This window comes from Erinaceus europaeus, chromosome 11, assembly GCF_950295315.1.
Source record: "Erinaceus europaeus chromosome 11, mEriEur2.1, whole genome shotgun sequence".
NCBI lineage: Eukaryota > Metazoa > Chordata > Mammalia > Eulipotyphla > Erinaceidae > Erinaceus > Erinaceus europaeus.
Window position 1 is genome coordinate 76,131,619 of NC_080172.1, and position 25,635 is coordinate 76,157,253.

At 39.8% G+C, this 25,635-nt stretch overlaps 1 protein-coding gene across 1 annotated transcript; it reads right to left on the reverse strand.

The window, feature by feature from the left end:
• Positions 1-979: 979 nt before the first annotated feature.
• On the reverse strand, positions 980-25,618 carry DNTTIP2 (deoxynucleotidyltransferase terminal interacting protein 2). Its single transcript, XM_007535338.3, has 7 exons — positions 25,502-25,618; positions 22,501-23,990; positions 19,084-19,222; positions 9,451-9,546; positions 7,897-8,061; positions 5,759-5,868; positions 980-2,375 (listed from the first exon to the last, which is right to left on the reverse strand). Exons 1-7 carry the CDS (start codon positions 25,571-25,573, stop codon positions 2,282-2,284), a joined length of 2,166 nt encoding a protein of 721 aa, XP_007535400.1. The 5' UTR covers positions 25,574-25,618; the 3' UTR covers positions 980-2,281.
• Positions 25,619-25,635: the final 17 nt, after the last annotated feature.

Below are 25,635 nucleotides of genomic sequence, written 5' to 3' on the forward strand. Positions count from 1 at the left end.
GACTCTCACTCAGCGACTTGGAGCTGGGGCCCAGGAATCTGCATTCTTGATAGGACTGCCCGGTCCTCCTCTTGTGAGAGGTCAAGTCACCCTGCCCATCTACTGCACCCGGCAGTTATCTTGTACTTCGGACAATTCATAACTTTGCACAAAACTAGTTTTACGTTGCAAATGCAAACAAATTCATGAATGAATAGGAAACTCAAGTCTCTATAATAAAGACAATGGTAAACATCCTATTGTTCCTACAGCTGAAAAAAATGCTAACAAAAACATTAATTCCCCAATAAAGAAATAAATTTTAAAAAATGCTAACAGTAAGTCTGATGTTCCGTTTGTATTATGGTAATATATAAGTTAATAATGTGTAACAATAAACTTGTGTATCAGCGTGTGCACAGTACATTTCTGACTATTTCAGAAAGTGCTGGGACAGGGATTGGGGTATGAAGGGTGGAGTCTTTACTTTGTAGTGACTGTAGTCCTTTGCCTGTAAATCTTTACTTGTATTAAAAGTTATTAAAAGCAAGAAAAAAAGTACTAACAAGACTTTTTTTTTGTACCAGTTGTAGATTCCTTACAGATAGACAGGCTTGATACTTTTTTTTCTTAAATTCATTTTGAAGAGAAATTTAGAGGAAAAGAGAAATGAGATTCCTGCAGCACTGTTTCACCACTTGTGAAACTTCACTCCTGAAGGTGAAGTCATGAGACTTGAACCTGAGTCCTTGCAAACTAAGTGTGCACTCAACCAGGTGCACCACCACCCAGCCCTTTTCTTAGAATCTTTTAAAGATTTAATGAGATCAGACTGCTTGCTGACATATGGTGCTGAGAATGGAATCTGGCATATAAAGTGTTGTGCAGGAACTTGTACACCTCCAGCTCTGAAGATTTTTTCCCCCCTGAAGATTTTCTTAACTTGGTTTAATGAACATTATACTGTGTAGCTGTAAACTCATTGTTCAGTAGCTTTACCTTTTTTTCCCCAGAAATTTTAAACTTTATTCAAGAAAATTGAGAACATTCACACATTAGGCCAAGAGAGACAGAAGAGAAAGACAAAGACTTGACAGGAGGCTCAAGCAGTTTTTCCTCTTAGGTCCATAAACTAGACATATCTAAATAGTGATTATAGTAGGGACCATGTCGTGAAGGTCTAGTATCCCATGCTCAGGAGTGTGGCTGAAAGTAGGGAAGTAGTTGGGAAGAGGAATAATTGGAGAGATTTCCATTTTTCTATTTACTACTAATATACATATATCAGTTCCTTAAAAATAGTGTATTTGTAATTCTTTTAAATATTTTACTTTTGGATAGATATATTGAGTGTGGTGAGAGACACCTATAGCATCCTTCACCATTTGCAAAGCTTCCCCCCAAAGTTGGGGGCTGGGGGGCTTGAACCTAGGTCCTTGTGCACTCTATTGGGTGAGGCACCACCTGACCCCTATTTATAATTCTTTAGAATGGGGCCTAGCACTTAAGTGCTACAGAGGTATACTAAATTTAAAGGAAAAATAAGCAGTCAAGAGAATTAAGAATGTACACATCAATGGGCCAGGGAGCCAGCATACTTTCATGCCTGAGGCTCTTAAGTCCTAGGTTCAATCCCAGCATTACCATAAACAAGCTGAACAGTGCTTTGGTTAAAAAAAAGTCTGAAAGAAAAAAAAAAATCTATCAAGAAATGCTGCTGCATATATATATATATATATATATATATATATGTTTGTTTTAATGAGAAATGGTAATGCTGGGGAATGACCTGGGACGTGAAACTTAGGCATCAACTATGGTTTTATACTGGTGCCAAGCCCAATCTGTATCCCAACATCACCAATTTCCTAGATTGGAATTTGCAGCTGACCAATGGCCATATCCCTTCGTTATATACATCCCTATATATTAATTACAAGATTATTTACAAGTCTTTGATGATATTTTTTAATATGTTAGCAACTTAAACACTTTTTAACTCAATTTTTGCGTTAGGTGACCAAGTACTGGAAGCCATACAAAAACTTTTATTTTAAAATGGTTGAGGCGCTCTCTCTCTCTCTCTCGCTCTTTTTTTTTTTTTTTTTAAGAATTTAAGCATGGATGGGTCTTTTGTAGATAAATCTATTACAAAAGTCACATGATTCTCTTTCAAATCACCTTTTCCCAAATAATATACCTATATAAGCAGGGTTAATTATGTGATGGTGTGTTAAGTTTTCAAAACACATCTAGTAAATAAATAAGGGAGAAATATAAAACACTATGATTAGCTTGAATCTTAATTGCGAAATTTCTTCTTCTTCCGAAACTTCTTTCCTGCTGCATTTGCTGCCTTTTCAGCCATGATCTCTGCGTATTTCCTCCTGTTATACCTAAAAAGAAAAAAAAAAAATCAGTATTTTAAGTTATGCTGCTTTCTAGAAGGTATTTAAATCCCAAGAAAAGAAAAAAGAAAAAAAGATGATGGGGGGGTAATTGGAGGAAAGGCTTTTGAAAATCAAACAGCTAAATGCCCATGTACTAATCCAGATGATGTCAAATGCTTTAAACTTTTTTTTTTTTTTTTTTTTTTTTTAGTGGTCCAGGAGATGGCACAGTGGGCCTGGACTCTCAAGCACGCAGTTCAATCCCCAGCAGCACATGCACCATGGCAATGTCTGTCTGTTTCTTTCTCTCCTATCTTTCTCATTAATAAAGAAATTTTTTAGATTAAAAACGTGTATGTACACACACACACACACACACACACACGGCTAAGCAAAACTAAAAGATTATACTTAACTGAAAACATATTTCTTAGAACCTCAGAAATGCATTAACTGGAGACCCTGTGGCACAGTGGATAACTACATTGGATTCTCAAAATGAGGTCCTGACCTCGGAGCCCTAATATTGCCAAGTGCCAGAGTGATGCTCTCATTCCCTTTCTCAATAGGCAAGTTTTGGAAAGAAATAAATATCACTCTGACCAGCAACTTTCAAGGTAACAGTATGGCTATGTGGTCCTTTCACAAGGATTATTAGGTTAAAAACAACAATAACAACAACAACAAAAAACATTTCACAAGCACACCATGGCCTGCCTCTCTCAACTGTAGTTACCAGGGCTTCACTGCTCTGCATCAATCTTTTTTTTTTTTTTTTTTTTAAGAGACATATCACAGTACCAAAGCTTTCCCAGTATGGTGGGGGGCCAGGTAGGACTTGGGTCACATGTATGGCAAAGCAGGCACTCTGCCAGATGAGCTATCTTGATTGACGGCCTTTTTCACTCTCATGAGTGTACTGTGGAGTTTTCCAAAGGCTATCCAATATTTGGTGACATAGCAGATTGGTACAGAAACATTTAAGAGGCTCCAACTATAACTAACATTAAAGAAATTTTGGCACTAAATCATTTTATTGAAGAAAAATCTATTATACCAGAGAGAGCACTGCTCAGCTCTGGCTTATGGGACTTTGGAGCATTAGGCATGAGAGTCTCTTTGCATAACCACTATACTATTTACCCTTGCCTAGTTTTTATTTTAAAATAGAAATTTTTAAAAATGTTTTAAAATTCCATATGGTAAAGAATGATAAATATAACCCACAAGTTCTTAAGTAAACAGTGACTCACAGCTCTGTGAATGGAAAGACAGGTCTGAGAGACAGTAAGGAGGGGGGAGAGGACTCTGATAGTCTACGTAAGGGATGAAGGGAGAAGGTATCTTGGACTCCGTCATGGATGGATGAATGCTGTTTAGAAGTTACGGATCACAGGAGTTGGGCGGTAGCACCCAAGTAAGGATACCGGTTCGAGCCCCCAGCTCCCCACCTGCAGGGGGGGAGTCGCTTCATAGGTGGTGAAGCAGATCTGCAGGTGTCTATCTCTCCCCTTCTCTGTCTTGCCCTCCTCTCTCCATTTCTCTCTGTCCTATTCAACGACGACAACAATAATAACTACAACAATAAAACAAGGGCAACAAAAGAGAATAAATAAATATTAAAAAAAAAAGACATTACAGATCACTACCAAGAGGGGAGAGTGACAACAGGAAAGATAACAAGTTAGCTCTTAGACATACCTGTAAGGTACTCATTGGATGTTCCTAAGGGGGTAACTGGATATGTGGGTTTGGACTCAGGAGAAATTTGAATAAACATACACATTTGGAAATCAACAGTATTTACATTTTTACTTCAAGTCTTGTAGGGATAAAATTCCCAAGGAGAGTGTTAAATAAGAGTATGATTAATTTCTAAAATGTCTACCATTATATAGACCTATTAAATCTCTAACATTTATGAGTTAGATATGTATTCCATGTCTACACTTGTTTTTAGAGTACTTAATACAGGGCCAAAAAATATAGCTAACTTGGATAGTACACTTGTTTTGGCAGGAGGCAAGACCCAGTTAGAACCTGGCTCCCACCACACAGAGGGAAGCTCTGGTGCTCTAGTGGCTTTCTCTCTATATATATCTGCAAAAAAAAGTCAGCCCCAAGTGGTGAAGCCTCAATGACAACTTAAAACACGCACAAGCTTGATAAATATTTTCACTTTTGTGATTGAAACAAACTGGAAGTTTAGCAGAGGTTTCTGTTTCTTTTAAATCCTCTGTCATACCCACATAGCTGCTTTAAGGACATTTAGACATAAGCAGAATGCTTCTATCTTTGTTTCCATTTTCAATTCTTTCTCTAGTCTAATTTCTTTTCTATTTCCCTAATATTCCTCCAGACAAGGTAACTGTGATCTTTATGTAAATAATTCTGAAGAAAGTTTTTTTCTCATCTGACCTCTCAATAGCATTTGTTCATCTTAAATTCCCTCCTGTTATTATTCTCTTCCATGGATTCCTATAATGCTATACCGTCCTGGTTTTCTTTTTTTCTTAACCAGTGCACTGCTAAAGTTTGGTTTTTGGTGGTACTGGAATTGGACTCTGAAACCTATGGTGCCTGGAAAGAAGGTCTTTCTACATAACCTCTATGCTGTCTTACCAGTCTACCCTCCTGGCTTTCTCGATGCTCCCTTGGCTTCTCTTTCCCGACTCTCCTTTGCATACTCTTTCCTCTAATCAGTCAAATACCTTCTAACTTCCCTCTGAAATAGTGATTATAATCAAAGAATACTTATGCCCTACAAGGGACACTAGCATATGTTTGAAGTTTTTTTTTTTTTTTAATTTTTGCCTCCAGGGTTGTTGCTCGGGCTTGGTGCTTGCACTAAAAATCCACTGCTCCTAGAGGTCATTTTTTCCCCATTTTTGTTGCCCTTGTTGTTGGATAGGACAGAGAGAAATTGAGAGAGGAGGGGAAGACAAAGAGGGAGAGAAAGATAGACACCTCAAATCTGCTTCATCAACTGTGAAGCGACCCCCCTGCAGGTGGGGAGCCAGGGGCTCAAACTGGGATCCTTATGGTGGTCCTTGTGCTCCACGCCATGTGCACTTAACCCGCTGCACTACCGCCCAGTCCCCTGAAGATGTTTTTGATTGACAATAACACTACTACTCACCCATGTCCCAGCCCTCAACTTATGATAATCAAAAACATCTTCAGGGGACTGGGCGGTAGTGCAGCGGGTTAAGCACACATGGCGTGGAGCACAAGGACCAGAGAATATTAAACACCCTCCTAGCTAGAGGATAGCCCCTGAAATAAAGAATTAACACCCCCCCCAAAAAAGAATTACCCATCTAAAAATTTAAGTTTATGCATATTATAAAGGCAAACATACACATTTTAAAGCAAAATAAATTCATTACCTTCTAAACTCTGAATCTGCCAGCAGTTCTTCCACAATATTTCTTTTCCTTTCTTTCTTGGGAATTCGTGAATGGTAGAAGTCAGCTGGATTGTCAACAATGGTTCCCACCTATAAATAATTGAAATTAGTCATTCAACAACTAAATGCCAAGTTACTTTCAAATTGTTGGGTAGCTCTAAACAAAGTATTTACAGAAAGGAATGGAAAATACAGGCTTATGCTAACATTAGTTCTTTTTCTTTTTTTTTTAAAAAGACTTATTTAGTTATTAATGAGAAAGAGGGAAAGAGAAGCAGAGCATCATCCCTGCATGTGTGTTGCTGGAGAGTGGACCCAAGGTCCAATACAGTATCTCTCGAACCACTAGTTTTGTCATTTTTTAAGTAAAAATAAGGCTGGGGAGATAGCATCCTGATTATGCAAAAGATTTTCATATGCCTGAGGCTCCAAGCTCCCAGGTTCAATCTCTAGCACTACAAGTGAGTTGAGCAGTGCTCTCTCATTAAAATAAATAAAATGTAAATAAATAAATCACTTACTCAAAATACTTATTCAGTCTATAAAGTTGGTCCTACTAACCACATTTCTTTGTTAGAATTTATAGTAGACCCAAAATTCCATATACAATTTGGTGCTAAATAGCACAGAAAATCCCTAATGAACCATCTAGTCAAGAAATATAAGTTTAAAGGTTTGTTAAATGTAAATTTAACAAACCTTTCCAACCAAGTGAAATTTATCTGCTACATGCCAGTGTACTTAGGTCTTAGGAAAGCAAAAATAAAGAACATCTGATCTCTGCCAATATGGAAACCAGTCTTTTTGTTTTTGTCTATGTGGTGCCAGGTATGGAACACAGCACCTCACAAGCAAGGCATGTGGGTCCTATAATCTCTAGTCCAAGGAACGCAGTTTTTGCTAATAACTAAACTCAACACAAAGTGATTACATAGGAATATATCAATCTTGAAAAGAACACTTTAGCTGGATTAGTATGGTTCTAATTTTACCAAGCATGTGTAAAATCAGAATGCCAAATTAATCTGCTTATTCTAAACTAGTAAATGAGTGTGCTGGAGCTTAAGAAAGCTATGTAATGTGAAAGTGCTGAATCCTAGCCACTAGACCACCAGGGACAGGACAAAGCTATGTAATGTGAAGGGCTTGTGAACTGGTTTGCTTGTAGACGGTAAAGAGCAATGAGGGATGATATATAGTCTATCCTATAAAGAGTTGTTCTGAAGTCCCAAAAAGAGTTGTTATTGGCGTCACTGAATGACATATGTGACATCATTGAGAAGAGATGTAACATCTACCTAGAAATACATACTGGATGGACCAGGGGAAGAGCAAATGCGGAGGTAAAGGATAACAATAGTCCAGGAAATGCAGTTCAGAAACAAAGAGCACATACGACAATGCACAAGGGCCCAGTCCCCACCTGCAGGGTGCAATGCACAAGTGGGGAGGTGAAGCAGTGTTGCAGGTGTCTCTTTGTCTCTCTGCCTGTATCTCCCCCATCCCTTTCAATTCTGACTCTACCCAAAATAATTGAAAAAAAAAAAAAAAAAGAGAGAGGCTGGGTGTTGGTGCACCTGGCTGAGTGCACACATTACAGTGCACAAGGACTTGGGTTCAAGCCCCTGGTCCCCAGCTGCAGGGGGAAGCTTCATGAGTGGTAAAGCAGGGCTGCAGGTGTTTCTGTCTCTCTACCTTCCCCTTCCCTCTCGATTTCTGGCTGTTTCTAGCCAATAAATTAAAACAAACAAAAAACACCTGGAAACACTAAAATTTTTTTCAAACTTATTTCAGAATTTAACTCAGAGATGTGCAAATGACTCCTTGTTTTCTTATCCATTTTGTAAGGATTCTTGCTCTCATGTTACTGCTATACAAATGAAACTCATCTTACAGGTTCTGTAACTATTAAAGAGAGTTGACCTGGAAACCTACCTACATTTGCAACACCATCTCTCTATATATAAAGCTATTAACGTTAAACTGAGTTGCGGTCACTATTAAATTGTCCATACATTAGGCAGATGCATTATGAATATACATATATTTTAAGAATAAATAGAAAATGTTTTCCAAACAAAAATCACTAGTGTTACCATTATTCTGTTTGCTTCATACCTGGAAGTATTTGGGGAAGCCATCTCTATCATTCTTCTTGTAAAATCTTTTTGGGTCCATGCTGGCTCTCATCTTCAATGCTTTCAGATCATTTTTCAGTTCATCACTCAATTCTGGAGCTTTCATACCAAACCAGCCATCACCTGCTGTTTTTTGCCGCTCTTTCTGAAATTCAGACACCAAAAATAATGGAGACACTCTAACAGAGTAATAAATAAGTAAATAATGTTACATAACTATACCCCATTTTCCGCTAAACCATACATACTGAAAATTGCATCAACTAAAAAATAGGTCATTTGTTTTATAGCATATATTAATCTCATCTATTAGCCTTTCATAAAAGGGATTATATCACAAAAAGCGATATAATTTTATAAGTTCATAAATTTCATAAATGGGGCTCCTTTTCTCCATGACATTTCATATCTCTGCACAAATTATAGATGTGCTGGATGATACCTCATCAACTTCAATTTTTGTGTAAGACGGCTTATAAACAGATGTGTAAAAATGTTTTCACTTCTGGGGTTTATCTCTAAATACCAATACTTTGATTCAGCTCATCTAGCTATCTCAGAAAGCCATTCTTTCAGAAATTTGTATTATCTCTAAAACAAAACAAATTGCTCTTGGTTTAACAACTTTTTTTTTTTTAAAAAATTTATTTATAAAAAGGAAACACAAAACCATAGGATAAGAGGGGTACAACTCCACACAATTCCCACCACCAGAATTTCATATCCCATCCCCCTCCCGATAGCTTTCCTATTTTTTAACTCTCTGGAAGTATGTAAAAAACAATCATCTTTATTTATTTATTGGATAGAGACAGACAGAAATAGAGAGGGAAAGGGGTTCAAGGGAGAGAGAGAGATACCTGCAGCCCTGCTTTACCACTTGCAAAGCTTTCCCCCTGCAGCTGAGGACTGGGGGCTCAAACCAAGTTCCTTACACATTGTAAGGTGCACTCAACCAGGTGCACCAACACCTGACCCCAGTTTGAAAATTCTTAACAAATTATTTGTTTAATTCTGCTTTGAATTTAGTTTCATTCATATAACAAATGCTACTGAGTGCTCTCTATTCTTGTGCCAAGACATTATGGGAAATCCTTAAGTTTCCTCCAAGACCTCTTTGTGACATCTTTCTGATTAGTAGTTGAAATGGTACATAGAAGCAATCTCATACATCATACTCAAGAAAATATTTTGTATTCTCTTTTGGCAGACTGGGCTTTTAAACAGACTGGGCAGGATGTTTAGTTGGCTACATTAAGTTCCCTAGAATATTCTGCAACAAAGCTCCTTCTGTGAATTATCTTTGAGCCATAAGTGTAGACAGTGACCCTGTATGTAGTCGTCCGTGTTCCACTTTGTGCACTTTTCATTTGTGAAAAGCGATGAAACATGTCTACTGAATTATATTTTGTGGGCCATTAGATATCTGATAGCTTTTAAGAAATATATGTATTTTTCTTGTGCAGCTGCATTGCATAAATTGAAAACAATGACACATCTAAACATTCTAAATACTAAGTGTCATCATACTTACTCTTCGTTTTTTCTGAAGTTGATACTTTGATTCACGATATGGTGGGACACAGTAGTTTTTTTCAAAATCAGGTGTAATGATGGCTTTTTGCAGAAACTATAAACAAATTAAATTGGTTTGAAAAATGTTAGAATGTCATTATTATTCTACATCTATCACTGGCAGGATATAGTCAAAAGTTGAATGGGAAAGACCTCCACTACAGAATACTTCCAATGGGCTAGGTTATCAGTCAAGTTTAAAGAAAGCATGAAAACTGTTTTTCTTTTTTGTTTTAATATTTATTTATTCCCTTTTATTGCCCTTGTTTTATTGTTGTAGTTTTTATTGATATTATTGTCGTTGCATAGGACAGAGAGAAATGGAGATGGGGAAGGCAGTGGGGGGAGAGAAAGACAGAAACCTGCAGAACTGCTTCACTGCCTGTGAAGGGTACACCCCTGCAGGTGGGGAGCCAGGGCTCGAACCAGAATCCTTACGCCGGTCATTGTGCTTTCTGCCACGTGCACTTAACCCGCTGCGCTACTGCCTGCCTGCGCTACTGCCCAACTCCCTTTGTTTCTTTCAGCTCTGGCTTATGGTGGTGCAGGAGACTGAGCCTGGGACATTGGAGCCTTAGGCATGAGAATCTGTTTGCATAACAATTATGCTATCTACCCCCCCCCCCCCAAGAGCTTTTTCAGAAAAGCAACTTTTTGCCTCCAGGGTTATTGCTGGGGTTCAGTGCCAGCACTGCAAATCCACTGCTCCTGGAGGCCATTTCCCCCCACCCCTATTTTTGTTGCCCTTGGTGTTCCTGTTATTATTGATATTGTTGGATAGGACAGAGAGAAATAGAGAGGAGGGGAAGATGGGGAGGGGGAGAAAGACACCTGCAGACCTGCTTCACTGCCTGTGAAGCAACCCCCGAGGGTGGGGAGCTGGGGGCCCAAACTAGGATCCTTACACCAGTGTTTGCGCTTCACACCATATGCATTTAACTGCTGCGCTAGCGCCCGACCCCCACCTATAAGTAATAATGAAGGAGGGCTGGCAGTGGTGCACCTGGTTGAGTGCACATGTTGCAATGTGCAAAGACCTAAGTTCAAAGCCTTGGGCCCCTCCTGCAGAGGGGAAGCTTCACAAGCAGTGAAACAGTGCTGTAGGCTCCCTGTCTCTATCTCTCCCTCTCTCCTGTCCTCTCAATTTCTGTCTCTATCCAATACAGTAAAAACACCCCCCCCCCAAAAAAAAAAACAAAACCCAAACTAAAGGTACTTTCATTAAAGGGAAACAAGCAAAGTCCAATGAAGACTTGGACTCAAATTGCAGATGAGATTAGCGAAGGGAACTGGAGTGGGGCAGGGGTGCTGCAGGAAGGAAGAGTCCACTGGACTTTGGTGGAGGGATATAGGCACTTCGGTGGGGGTGGAGGCAGAGTAACACATTTTGAGGACAAACTAGTTCTACAAGACAGGCTACCTCAAAACCAGTAACTATTAAATATATATGCATATACAATTAATATAGTGCTGTTCCTGTCTACATTTGCTGCTGTGGTGGCATTGGGAACCAAACCCAGTGCCTGGAACATGCTAGACAAGTGCTCTACCACTGACTTACATCTCTAGTCTCTTTTGTCCATAAACGTATAAAGCTATATCACAATATTTTAGGACACAAACTGCAAGATGATTTTAGAACATCTGTAAAAATCAATATTCTAACTAGAATCAACACGAGTTTTTTAATTATTAATCCTTCTTGTATTCAGCAACTTCCAAACTAATGTTTCATTTCTAAAGTATTGATGTGTTAATAGTTCTTTCAGGGATTAGCTCAATATGTACAAAGAAAAATCTTTATTTTTCCTTTGCTTACACAGAATGCTAAGGGGCTGGCCAAACAGCTGACCTGCATAGTGCACTGCTTTGCCGTGCACATGACCCACATTTGAACCTGGCCCCTACATCATTGAGAGAAGCTTTGGTACTGTGGCCTCTTTCACTCTTTCTCTGCATAATAAAAATAAGACAAAAGTAGATTAATGAAAAAAAAAAAAAAAAAAAGAAAAGAGATGAAGTGGTCTGGGAAGTGGCGCAGTGGTAAAGCTTTGGACTCAAGCATGAGGTCCTGAGTTTGATCCCCAGCAGCACATGTGCCAGTGATGGCTGGTTCTTTCTCTCTCCTATCTTTCTCATAAATAAAATCTAAAAAAAAGGATTCGACTTCCGGAGGCGGAGCTACGAGCAGCAGATCGCTTTTTCTCCTCTCCTCTCCTCTCCCGATCAACTAGGAATACTAAAGGAGACCACCCGGACCGAAACAAGACAGGACTGGAATGACCATGGAAACCCAGTAAATCACCCGTGAGTACAAACACGCGTGGCTGGTGACAGAGAGGAGAGAGGGGCCTAGGGAGAGATTAAGTGACTGCTAACAGTTCGACAGTTTGTCAGTGGAGACACCACCTCCAGTCTGCTCCACCAACAAGGGGACAGCTGAAGGGTGGAAAGGACTCCCCAGAGACTCACCAAGTGCAACTCTGAGTCTCCAGTGCTACTACCCTCAGAATCTGGAGCAGCAACAGGGAGGGACACCAGGGGACAGAGATCTAACTGGGAAACTCAGAAGACCTATACCTCGGTGGCATAGCTGAGGGGCTGTGAAAGTCTCTTTGCATAACCACTGGATTATCTCTGCCACACCCTGCTTTATCTCTTGGTCAGGAGTCAGTGATTAAGCTAAGAAGCCTATTGATAGTTTAAAAGCCCTCAGGCTCCCATAGCCTACAGGGGAAAAAAAAAAAAGGCTTTTACACCACTGAACTCCAACTCAGGGATTGAAAAAACTGTTAACTTATATAAAATGGTTAAAACAACAAGAAAAAATATTGGAGACTCGAACCAGGACAAGAGTCCAGCTAAAAGTCCTCCAGAGGGTGAAGCACAAAACAACGAGTTCAACATCCAAACATTAGCTAAGGAAATAATAACAGGAGTGAGTAAAGAATTTGAAAAAATTGTAATCAGAAATGCAGGAACAACAAATGAGAATATGGAAGAAAATTCTAATTATCTCATGGTTATTAGAGAGCTGAAAGCTGAAATCACTGAGCTAAGAAGGCAACTAGCTGAACAAGCTAAAACAGTATCAGAGCAGGGCAACAAAATAGATGAACTCCAGAAAACAGTAGAGGGCAGAGAGAATAGAATCAATGAGGCTGAAGACAGAATTAGCAAGATTGAGGATGAATTAGAGACAACTAAAAAAGAAGTAAGAGATCTCAAAAAGAGATTAAGAGATGCTGAAAACAACAACAGAGTCCTATGGGATGACTTCAAAAGAAACAATATACGCATTATTGGCTTACCAGAGGAAGAAAGAGAAGGGGAGGAAGAAAGCATTCTCCAGCCATAATAGCTGAAAATTTCTCTAGTCTAGACAACACCAAAGACATAAAGATTCAAGAAGTCCAGAGGGTCCCAAACAGAATTAACCCAGACCTAAAGACACCAAGACATGTCATACTTAGATTGGAAAGGAATAAGGATAAAGAAAGGATCCTCAAGGCTGCAAGAGAAAAACAAAGAGTCACCTACAAAGGAAAACCCATAAGATTAGCAGCAGACTTCTCCATACAAACACTACAGGCCAGAAGAGAATGGCAAGATATCTATCGAGTGCTCAATGAGAAAGGCTTTCAGCCAAGAATACTATATCCTGCTAGATTGTCATTCAGACTAGATGGAAGCATCAAAACCTTCTCAGACAAGCAACAGTTGAAGGAAGCAACCATCACCAAGCCTGCCCTGAAAGAAGTTCTGAAAGGTCTCCTATGAACAACCAGACCACCACAAATAGGACATATATCAAAACACTCTAAAACTCTACAAGAATGGCGTTAAAATATCTTCAATCTTTGATATCAATAAATGTCAATGGCCTGAATTCACCTATTAAAAGACACAGAGTAGGAAGATGGATCAGAAAACACAACCCAACAGTATGTTGTCTACAGGAAACTCACCTAACACAACAAGACAAACACAGACTTAAAGTGAAAGGATGGAAAACTATCATTCAAGCCAATGGCCCACAAAAAAGGGCAGGAACAGCTATTCTCATATCTGACATGATAGACTTTAAAATAGATAAGATTCCTATCTTAAAAAAGATAGGAATGGACACTACTTAATGCTCAGAGGATCAGTCAATCAAGAGGACTTAACAATTATTAATATCTATGCACCCAATGAGAAGCCATCTAAATACATCAAACTTCTATTGAAAGAGCTACAGCAATATATTAACAGTAACACAATCATAGTAGGGGACTTCAACACCCCACTCTCTCAACTTGACAGATCATCCAGGCAGAAAATCAGTAAAGACATAAGGGAGCTAAATGAAGAGATAGATAAACTAGAACTATTGGACATTTTCAGAGTCATTCATCCCAAGAAACTGGAATACACATTTTACTCAAATCCACATGGGTCATTCTCAAGGATACACCATATGTTAGGCCACAAAGACAGCATCAGCCTATTCAAGAGCATTGAAATCATCCCAAGCATCTTCTCAGACCACAGTGGAATTAAACTAACACTTAACAATCAACAAAAGATTAGTAACAGTGCCAAAATGTGGAAGCTCAACAGTACACTTCTTAACAACTTCTGGGTCAAAGAGGAAATCAAGGAAGAAATCAAAATGTTTCGAGAGTTCAATGAAAATGAAGACACAAGCTATCAAAATATTTGGGACACAGCTAAAGCAGTCCTAAGAGGGAAGTTCATAGCTATACAAGCACACATTAGGAAACAAGAAAAGGCACAAATAAACAGCCTGACTGCACATCTTAAAGACCTAGAAGAACAACAAAGGAATCCTAAAGCAACCAGAAGGACAGAAATTACTAAACTTAGGGCAGAAATAAATAACATTGAGAATAGGAAAACCATACAAAAGATCAATGAAAGTAAATGTTGGTTCTTCGAAAGAGTAAACAAAATCGACAAACCTTTAGCCAGACTCACAAAACAAAAAAGGGAGAAGACCCAAATAAATCGGATAGTAAATGAAAAAGGAGAAATCACAACAGACACTGCAGAAATTCAACATATCATGCGAGGCTTCTATGAACAACTATATGCCACCAAGCTAGAGAACCTGGAAGAAATGAATGATTTCCTAGATACCTACCAACTTCCAAAACTAAGTCAAGAGGAAGTGGATAACATGAACAGGCCCATCACAGCTAATGAAATTGAAACAGTTATCAAAAATCTTCCCAAAAATAAAAGTCCTGGACCAGATGGTTTTACAAATGAATTCTACAAAACTTTCAAAGAAGAACTAATACCTCTACTTTTAAAAGTCTTCCAAAAGACTGAAGACACTGGAATACTCCCTGCCAGCTTCTATGAAGCCAACATCACCCTGATACCAAAAGCAGACAGGGACACAACCAAAAAAGAAAACTACAGACCAATATCTCTGATGAACATAGATGCGAAAATATTGAACAAAATTCTAGCCAACCGGATACAGCAGTATATCAAAAAAATTGTTCATCATGACCAAGTGGGGTTTATCCCAGGCATGCAAGGTTGGTTTAATATACGTAAATCAATCAATGTGATCCACCACATCAACAAAAGCAAGACCAAAAACCACATGGTCATATCAATAGATGCAGAGAAAGCCTTTGACAAAATACAACATCCCTTTATGATCAAAACACTACAGAAAATAGGAATAGATGGAAAATTCCTGAAGATAGTGGATTCTATATATAGCAAACCTACAGCCAACATCATACTCAATGGTGAAAAACTGGAAGCATTTCCCCTCAGATCAGGTACTAGACAGGGCTGCCCACTATCACCATTACTATTCAACATAGTGTTGGAAGTTCTTGCCATAGCAATCAGGCAGGAGCAAGGAATTAAAGGCATACAGATTGGAAGAGAAGAAGTCAAACTCTCCTTATTTGCAGATGACATGATAGTATACATGGAAAAACCTAAGGAATCCAGCAAGAAGCTTTTGGAAATCATCAGGCAATACAGTACTGTGTCAGGCTATAAAATTAACATTCAAAAGTCAGTGGCATTCCTCTATGCAAACACTAAGTTAGAAGAAATTGAAATCCAGAAATCAATTCCTTTTTCTATAGCAACAAAAACAATAAAATATCTAGGAATAAACCTAACCAAAGAAGTGAAAGACTTGTATACTGAAAATTATGAGTCACTACTCAAAGAAATTGAAAAAGACACAACGAAGTGGAAAGATATTCCATGTTCATGGGTTGGAAGAATTAACATCATCAAAATGAATATATTACCCAGAGCCATCTACAAATTTAATGCTATCCCCATCAAGATCCCAAGCACATTTTTTAGGAGAATAGAACAAATGCTACAAATGTTTATCTGGAACCAGAAAAGACCTAGAATTGCCAAAACAATCTTGAGAAAAAAGAACAGAACCGGAGGCATCACACTGCCAGATCTCAAACTATATTATAGGGCCATTGTCATCAAAACTGCTTGGTACTGGAACATGAACAGACACACTGACCAGTGGAATAGAATTGAGAGCCCAGAAATGAGGCCCCACACGTATGGACATCTAATCTTTGACAAAGGGGCCCAGAATATTATATGGGGGAAGCAGAGTCTCTTCAACAAATGGTGTTGGAAACAATGGGTTGAAACATGCAGAAGAATGAAACTGAATCACTGTATTTCACCAAATACAAAAGTAAATTCCAAGTGGATCAAGGGCTTGGATGTTAGACCAGAAACTATCAGATACTTAGAGGAAAATATTGGAAGAACTTTTTTCCGCATAAATTTTAAAGACATTTTCAATGAAACGAATCCAATTACAAGGAAGACTAAGGCAAGTATAAACCTATGGGACTACATCAAATTAAAAAGCTTCTTCACAGCAAAAGAAACCACTACCCAAATCAAGAGACCCCTCACAGAATGGGAGAAGATCTTTACATGCCATACATCAGATAAGAGTTTAATAACCAACATATATAAAGAGCTTGCCAGACTCAACAACAAGACAACAAATAACCCCATCCAAAATGGGGGGAGGACTTGGACAGAATCTTCACCACAGAAGAGATCCAAAAGGCCGAGAAACACATGAAAAAATGCTCCAAGTCTCTGATTGTCAGAGAAATGCAAATCAAGACAACAATGAGATATCACTTCACTCCTGTGAGAATGTCACACATCAGAAAAGGTAACAGCAGCAAATGCTGGAGAGGATGTGGGGTCAAAGGAACCCTCCTGCACTGCTGGTGGGAATGTCAATTGGTCCAACCTCTGTGGAGAACAGTCTGGAGAACTCTCAGAAGGCTAGAAATGGACCTACCCTATGACCCTGCAATTCCCCTCCTGGGGATATATCCTAAGGAACCCAACACATCCATCCAAAAAGATCTGTGTACACATATGTTCTTGGCAGCACAATTTGTAATAGCCAAAACCTGGAAGCAACCCAGGTGTCCAACAACAGATGAGTGGCTGAGCAAGTTGTGGTATATATACACAATGGAATACTACTCAGCTGTAAAAAATGGTGACTTCACCGTTTTCAGCCGATCTTGGATGGACCTTGAAAAAATCATGTTGAGTGAAATAAGTCAGAAACAGAAAGATGAATACGGGATGATCTCACTCTCAGGCCGAAGTTGAAAAACAAGATTAGAAAAGAAAACACAAGTCGAACCTGAAATGGAATTGGAGTATTACACCAAAGTAAAAGACTCTGGGGTGGGTGGGTGGGTGGGAAGAATACAGATCCATGAAAAATGATGAAATAGTGGGGGTTGTATTGTTAAATGGGAATCTGGGGAATGTTATGCATGTAAAAAAAAAAAAAAAAGAAGTAGAAACGCAAAGCAGAAATTGACTGAGTTTGGAGTATGGCACCAAAGTAAGAAAGCAGAAGTACACTAGAGTTTGCAGTGAGTACCTCCCTAATACTTCCTCTCCACTTTTCCAAGCTTTGGGTCCATGATTGCTCAACAATTTGTTTGGCTTTGTATGTTAACTCTCTTTTCAGTCACCAGGTCCCAGGTGTCATCAGGATGCCGGCCAGACTTCCCTGGATTGAAGACCCCACCAATGTGTCCTGGAGCTCAGCTTCCCCAGAGACCCACCCTACTAGGGAGAGAGAGAGACAGGCTGGGAGTATGGACCGACCAGTCAACGCCCATGTTCAGCGGGGAAGCAATTACAGAAGCCAGACCTTCTACCTTCTGCAACCCACAATGACCCTGGGTCCATGCTCCCAGAGGGATAGAGAGTGGGAAAGCTATCGGGGGAGGGGGTGGGATATGGAGATTGGGTGGTGGGAATTGTGTGGAGTTGTACCCCTCCTACCCTATGGTTTTGTTAATAAAAAAAAAAAAAAATTATTTATTTATTAAAAAAAAAAAAAATCTAAAAAAAAAATTGAAATAACCACCCCTAGAATATATAGTTGGGTGTAAGGAAAGGAACATTAACAGCTCAAGCAGTAGTTCAGAACTCCCAGTCTGCGTGCCTGAAGTTCCCAATTCAGTTCCGTGTCACATGTGCTAGTGTGGTGTTCTGGTTTGTCTCCCTGTGCCATGTAAAATGTCCTCCCTTGTATGTAATGAATAAATATTAAAAAGAAAAGAAGGGAAGTATGATCCTGTGCTATTTTATTTTTCAAGCAGCTTAAAAAATTTTTTTTCTGTTGTCAATGGAGTTTCAGTGCTCTAGTCCAACTTTTTAGGATAGACAGAGGGGCTCTGGCTTACCTGTCTCTCACTCTTTCTCCTCTTTGCCTCATATGAAACTCACTCTCATGTATAATAATTAAAAAAAAAAAACCCACACAAACAAACAATAAATCTTTGGGCTGGTGACATAGCTCACTTGCACGGCTTTGTTATGTGTGACACCCAGGTTTGAATCCAACCCGCGCAGCTTTGGTGCTATGGTCTCTTTCACTGTCTCTACCTAGGAAATGAAGACAGAAACAGAGGGAGGGAAAAGGCACTACAGCATCAAAGCTTCTATCACTGCAGTGGGGGTCGGACTTGGTATCTGGTTTATGTGCATGGCAAAGCAGACACCCTCTTAGGTGAGCTATCTTGCTGGCTTCAAACATCTTTTATCTTCACTAAAACACACACACACACACACAAACACACACACACACGCGCGCGCGCTATGCAGAGGATGGTGGTACCTGAAAAGGGTAAAAAATTGGAATCTTAGCAAACTGGTTTCACTCTAGGAAAATCCATCTCTCACCAAAAACTTATCATTATTCTTGAAGTGACTAGTTAATTTTTTTCTGCCACCAGAGTTACCACTGGGACTCAATGTCCACATGGCTCCACCACTCCCAGAGGCCATTGTTTTCTTTCTTCTAGGTAAGAGTATGAGAGACACAGAGAGGAAGAAGGAGGGAGAGAGAGAATGAGGAGTTGCTGCAACACTGCTCACCACTCATGAAGCTTCCTCCTTGCAGGAGCCCCTGAATAGTAACGTGCACTCTACCAGATGAGCCCCTCGCTGACTTGCTAGACGACTAGCCCCTTGCTGGGTTAATTCTGTGAAGACAAATTAACTCGAGAAAACTTACCTCATTTTTCTTTTTTTCTTTGATTTGTGTTAGAGTTCTCTTATTTGATTGTAGTTTGTCTGTGCTGAAATTAATGTACAAACCACCCAACTGCTTGATACTCAGACCAGGGTCTATGCTGCTGCTTGTCAACTTCAGACTGTAAGAAAAATGATAGTTTAATATTAATAATTAAGCTAAATAGAAATAATTGAATTTACATTTTTCTTCTTCTTCTTCAGTCAATGATAAAAAAAAAAAAAAAACAACTCATTTTCACAACTGAGCTTCTGAAAAACCAAACTTTTATATTTCGTAAAATCATTAACAAAAAAGATTTTGGGGAACACATACTGATACCACTGAGCACTCTCCTGCATCCCACTTTTTCTTTTATTTAAAGAGACACCACAGTATCACTTTATCCTGTGTGACCTTCATGGGCCTCTAGCCTAATGTACACCTTTTAGTGGGAGAGCTATCCCCCAGTCCTCAGTCAGTGAATTTAATTAGTGGTGAACATCTGTATCTCCTACTTAATCCACTTTAATCCACCACAAATCAGAATCTTCTGCAGCTGACCTGGGTTTCTGCTTTATTTTCTTCGATAGTAGAGAAACTGAAAGGGGGAGAGGATATAGAGAGGAAGAGGAAAAAGACGACACCTACAGTCAGTCCTTGCTTTACCACTCACGAAGTTTCCTCCTACAGGTGGGGGCTGGAATCCAGGTCCTTTGTGCATTGTAACATGTGTGCCACCACCCAGCCCCTCTTTTATTTACTTGCCACCAGGGTTATCACTGGGGCTCATTGCTGGTACTATAAATCACTTGTTCCTGGTGGCAATTTTTTCCTTTTAATAATGTATTTATTTTCCTTCCTGTTTTTATTTGATAGGATAGAGAGAAACAGAGGAGGGGAAAGAGGAAAGGCATTTTTTCCCATTTTTGTTGCCCTTGTTATTGCTGCTATTGCTGTTGTTGTTGTTGGATAGGACACAGAGAAATCAAGAGAAGAAGGGGAAGACAGAGGGAGGAGGGAAAGAGAGATTCCTGCAGAGCCAGGGGCTCGAACTGGGATCCTTATGCGAGTCCCTGCGCTTCACGACATGTGCACTTAACCTGCTGTGCTACCACCTGGGACCCAAGGAAGAATATTTTTTTATGTGTTTATTTTGAATTTACTTGCTTTCTTCCCTAATTATTCATGTAAGCTGAATACTTAATCTCTGTTGGAAATGAAACCATTCTATTGAAGTACTAGGAGTGATCCTGTACTCAAAAGGTACATGAGAATTATGTGTTTTCTCATATACTCTTCACTCCTGGGTAGGAGTGGACCTTTTAATAAGTATTTCTAAAACTAGTCGTCACAGAGAACTGATTTAATCAGCTAGAGTGAAGAATGGACATACAGAATTAATGCATTTCCGGGAGTCAGGCTGTAGTGCAGTGAGTTAAGCGTAGGTGGCGCAAAGCGCAAGGACCAGTATAAAGCTCCCGGTTCGAGCCCTGGCTCCCCACCTGCAGGGGAGTCACTTCACAGGGGATCCAGGTTCGAGCCCCGACTCCCCCTGTGGGGGGAGGGGTTGCTTCACAGGTGGTGAAGCAGGTCTGCAGGTGTCTTTCTCTCCCCCTCTGTCTTCCCCTCCTTTCTCCATTTCTCTCTGTCCTATCCAACGATGACATCAATAATACTAACTACAAAAATAAAAACAAGGGCAACAAAAGGGAATAAATAAATAAACATAAAAAAATTAAAAAAAAAGAAAAAAGAATTAATGCATTTCCTATTGGCTATAATGCCACCTGGGACCTAAGCCTAAGAAAATCCAAGTTTAAAACAAGAGGGTCTTGGTGGCTACCTGGGACAGTACACCGTCACCATGCGTGAGGACCTGGGCTTGAGCTTCTGCTCCCCACCTGCAGGGGAGAAGATTTATGAGCAGTAAAGCAGTGCTGCAGATGTCATTTCTGTCTTTCTCCATCTCTTTCTCTCTTTTAAAATAATTTCCATGCAGGCTCTTTTTTCTTTAATCTTTATTTATTTACTTACTGGATCGAGACAGCCAGAAATAGAGAGGGAAGGGTGTGACAGGGAGAGAGACACCTGCAGCACTGCTTCACCCGTTGCAAAGCTTTCCCCCTGCAGGTGGGGACCAGGGGCTCAGACCTGGGTCCCTGTACACTGTAAGGTGCACTCAACCAGATGTGCCACCACCCAGCCCCTTTCTCCATCTCTATCCCTCGTTCTCTCACCCTTTATCAAAGAAGGATAGGGCTGATAGCATAATGGGTATGCAGAGACTCTCATACCTGAGGCTCCAAAGTCCCAGGTTCAAGCACCTGCACCACCATAAACCAGGGCTGAGCAGTGCTCTGGTAAGGAAGGTAGGAAAAAAGAAAGGAAAAGAGGAAGGGAAGAAGGGAGGAAGGAAAGGAAAGGAAGGAGAGAGAAAAGGCTGTCAGGAGTGGTGCAAGCACCAAGCCCCAGTAGTAAGTAAGCTCGATGGTGGGGGTGAGTGGAGCAGGAAGAAAGAGGCAGTGCCATTTTTTTTTGCCACCAGGGTTATCACTGGGGTCCAGCACCTGCATTAAAATATTGGTGCCCCCCCCCCCCCCATGATATAATAAAGACAGAAATAGGCAGGGAGCGGTGGTGGTAAGAGAGACGCCTGTAGACCACTCCATCACCTGTGAAGCCTCCCCCCTGCAGACAGGGACTGGTGGCTCAAACCCAGGTTGTCTTCCTGCATGGTAACTTGTGTGCTTTTCCAGTTGCATCACTACCTGGCTCCTGAAGAAATAACTTCTAACATCAGCCCTTTCCAACAAATAGCAGGTGAGATTATAGACTCATTATTTTCCTCAAGCCTTTCTACTTTTAATTTCTCTACAATCAACATATTATTTTCTAAAGTCAACGTTATTATTTTTTTAAAGAATTATTTATAGGATAGAGACAGCTAGAAACTGAGAGGGGAGGGAGTGATAGAGAGGGAGAGAAACAGAGACACCCACAGCACTGCTTCACCACTTGCAAAGCTTTCCCCCTGCAGGTGGGGACAGGGGGCTCAAACCTGGGTCCTTGCGCATTTTAACATGTGCGCTCAACCAGGTGTGCCAGTCAACATTATTATTATTATTATTAAAGTTTTCCTTTTAGGTTGGAAAATGCTAACAGATGATTTCTAAGGTATCACTGCAAGGAGCACTTTCAGTTATTACTGGCGAGAAAAAATACAACACTTCCAACAGAAATAAGGAAAATGGTAGTATTCATAAAGAACCAGAAGCAGCTATTTTCTCAGTGACTATGCTTTCTAATATTTCACATGGCAAATTACCTGAAAAATGAGCTGAAAACTTTAAGAAATAGATAATTTAAAAGTAATGGTACCAAAAATAAAAGTTACAACATTACAAAGGTAAAACTTACAGTTTCGACTTTGTGCTATTTAGCATGTCGTCTTCATCACTAAGTTCACTATCTCTGTGTTTGTCACTGCTTGCTGATTCTTCTCCACTTTCACCCTCTTCCTCTTTTCCTTCCTCAATGGCAATCTCATTTGCTTTATCTTCCTCATCCAAATAAAAATTTTTATCAGCACTCAAGCCAGGAGTTGTGTCAATTACAAACAAGGCATTGTCACCTAACTTATTTTCTCCTTTTAATGACTCCTTTCGACAGTTTTCAATAAAACACACAGTATCTTCTTCATTCTCACTGTTTTCAGACTGCTGACTTTCATCACTGCTGAGAACTAACAAAACAGAATCACCTTTATCCTGAGATGTGTTGAGCTCAGAATTGTAGAGTCTGTTAGCACACTCAAATCCAGTATCTTTTTCTTCATTTATATCGACACCCATCACTGTGTACTCTTCATCACTGCCATCACTGAATTCTTTGAAGTCACTTGTTTTTGTAGAGCCCTTTATTCTATCACATCTGTTCACTTTTACAACTGCAAATGTTTGAGATAATGACTTCATTATTGCTCCACAGCCTGAATTTGAGGACTCCAGTGTGGTTTTATTTTGGGGGGTTGAATGTTTTTGAGATGCTACCTGATAAAGTCTAGTGTCCTGTGGTGAAGAAAGACTCAACTGATTACTCTTCTCAATAATTTCTTCTCCCTCATTTATTATTTCTTTGGTTTCATCACCTGAAGTCTTAGAATTCTTCATTTCTTTGACAGATGCATCATTAGTCTTTTCCTCTCTGTCAAAATGTTGACATTTTAGCACTGTTAATTTTTTCCTGGCATCTAAAGCCTCTGTATTCACAGGTGGTGTTGCTTCTATTTGCCTTTCATATCCTAGTACAACTTTAGCATCTTTCTCCCTAATCTGTGCCTGTAATTTCCCAGGCATACTTCTCATTGTCCTCCTAGTTACAATCCCAGAAAATGAAGAAATATCTGAGCATGATGACTCAACATCAGAAATAGCTTCCTCATGTGATTCTTGGTTTGGAACTATTAAGGATCTAGCCTTAGCACTTCTGGTTCTTGTTGTTATAACTGTGGGAGTTACAATTCTGGAAATACCCGAACAATGTGATCCTGCTTCAGAGACAATTTCTTCAGTATTAGATTCACTTATGGACATTTTCTTCACTCTTTTCCTAACACTGGACACTGGAGTGCATGCAACTACAATTTGTCTTCTCCTAGTTACTCTTAAAATGGTATCTTGCAGTTCTGACACAGAAGAACTTTCTGACTCAGCTTCAGAGCTTTCTCCATCAGTGGGTGGTTTGGTTTTTTCTAGTAATGAATCCGTAGTTCTGTTCTTCTTTGCAGTTTTAGAGGGTGGCCTTTGTTTCTTAGTGGTTTGGGTCTGTGGTTCAGTAGCATTTTGGTCATCAGACTGCAATTTCTCCCCATCATTTGGACACACCTGGCTTCTTTTAGTAGCAGAATTCTGTAAAACAAAAAGAAAACACTGGTTTTTTTGGTAAAGTGAATGCAAAACATTTCTCAAGGTAATTTTAATAGGCTGCTAAGAAACTCAAGTCAAGAAAATTAATCCAAAAGCAATCATTACAAATAATGTATTATTATTACTATTTATTATTTACCTTAAACAGGACTACGGCACACTATTCATTCACAATTCCACATACAAATGGAGCCCACCCTGACTTTTGGGATTTTTTTTTCATCTTTTGAGGTTCTGATTTCCACAGGTAGAAATTTGTATTTGTAGCTTAACAGAACACCACCCCAAAATGTGACTGTAAGTGTTCAGGACATGCTCCCCTAAATTAAACCACATTGGTATATTATTTTGAACAATCAATACTTGAAAAATAGAAAATGCAGAGAGCAGTTTTCTCCTAAATGCCTAAATATTGATCTTTCAGGAAAAAGGTCAATTGTTACAAATCCTTCTCCAGTAGTTTTTTGCTAAGCAAGGAAGATGATTCTTGACACATGAGAGATGTGAACACAACAAACTCAGGCAACATTGTCACAAGGTATCAGTTAGTCTTCTGGAGATCCATTTATCGTAAAAATCACTTATTTTACCCTAAAAGGTATATATGCCTCCTGGTCTTCCCCTATTAGCACGATCAAACCAGAATTCTAGAGGTGCTGTCAGGGTGGAATAAAAATCTCCTGTACCTTTCTGGGCTCTTTAGAAACTGTGCTAATAATCAAGTAAGTATGACGAGGAGTGGGTAAGAAAAAGTGAAATTTGCGTCAGGCAGTGGCGTACTTAGTAGAGCACATATGTTACTGCAAGAAGGACCTGGATTCAAGCCCCTGGTCCCTTCCCTGCAAGCAGGAAGCTTCACTGAGAAGTGAAGCAGTGCTGCCGATGTCTCTTTATCCATCTTTATCTCCCCCTTATCAACTGATTTGTCAGCTAACTGATTTATACAGTAAATAATAAAGATAAACATAGTAATAACATGTAGTTTGCCCTTCTACGTGCATCAGAAAGAATTAACGCTCTATTACTATACTGAAAAATGAGAGGCAGACGACAGAGCCAGTAGCATCACTACAATCTTTGTGTAGCAAAAAGGACGTGCTGTGCGGCCCCGGCCAGCTTCCCTCTCGTGGAAGCAGTGCGTTTCACTCCAACCACGTTAAATGGGCTCATGCTTGGTGGCCCAAACCAGGCTTCCCTTCCTACAGAATTACCAGTAAGCTTAAAAGGCTTGAGATGTGCACTTGCATTACGGAGTTGAACGATCCAAAGGAAATTACCTAATCTTTGTATTCTACACAAGCACTGTCTTAAAAAGACCGTAATGAGAACTGAAAAGGCCAGTACAGGCTAAGCATGCCGCAGCATGCGGCATGCTCGGGGCCTTTCCGCCGATTATTTTTTTTATGTGGGGCGGAACCCTTGAGTCACTCTATCTCCCTGAGCGATCATATGAGAAGCAGAGAATGGAAATTAAGAAAGCGGCCATATCCTACCTTTTGGCGGGAACCTTCAGCCGACGGGTCTTGGATCTTTGCAGGAGGGCCTGAAGACCTGGTGACCACCATTTTCTCGTCTCCTCTGCGGCCCTACTTCCCTTTGTTCTGGCGCTCCGGAAGTGCGTCAGAGA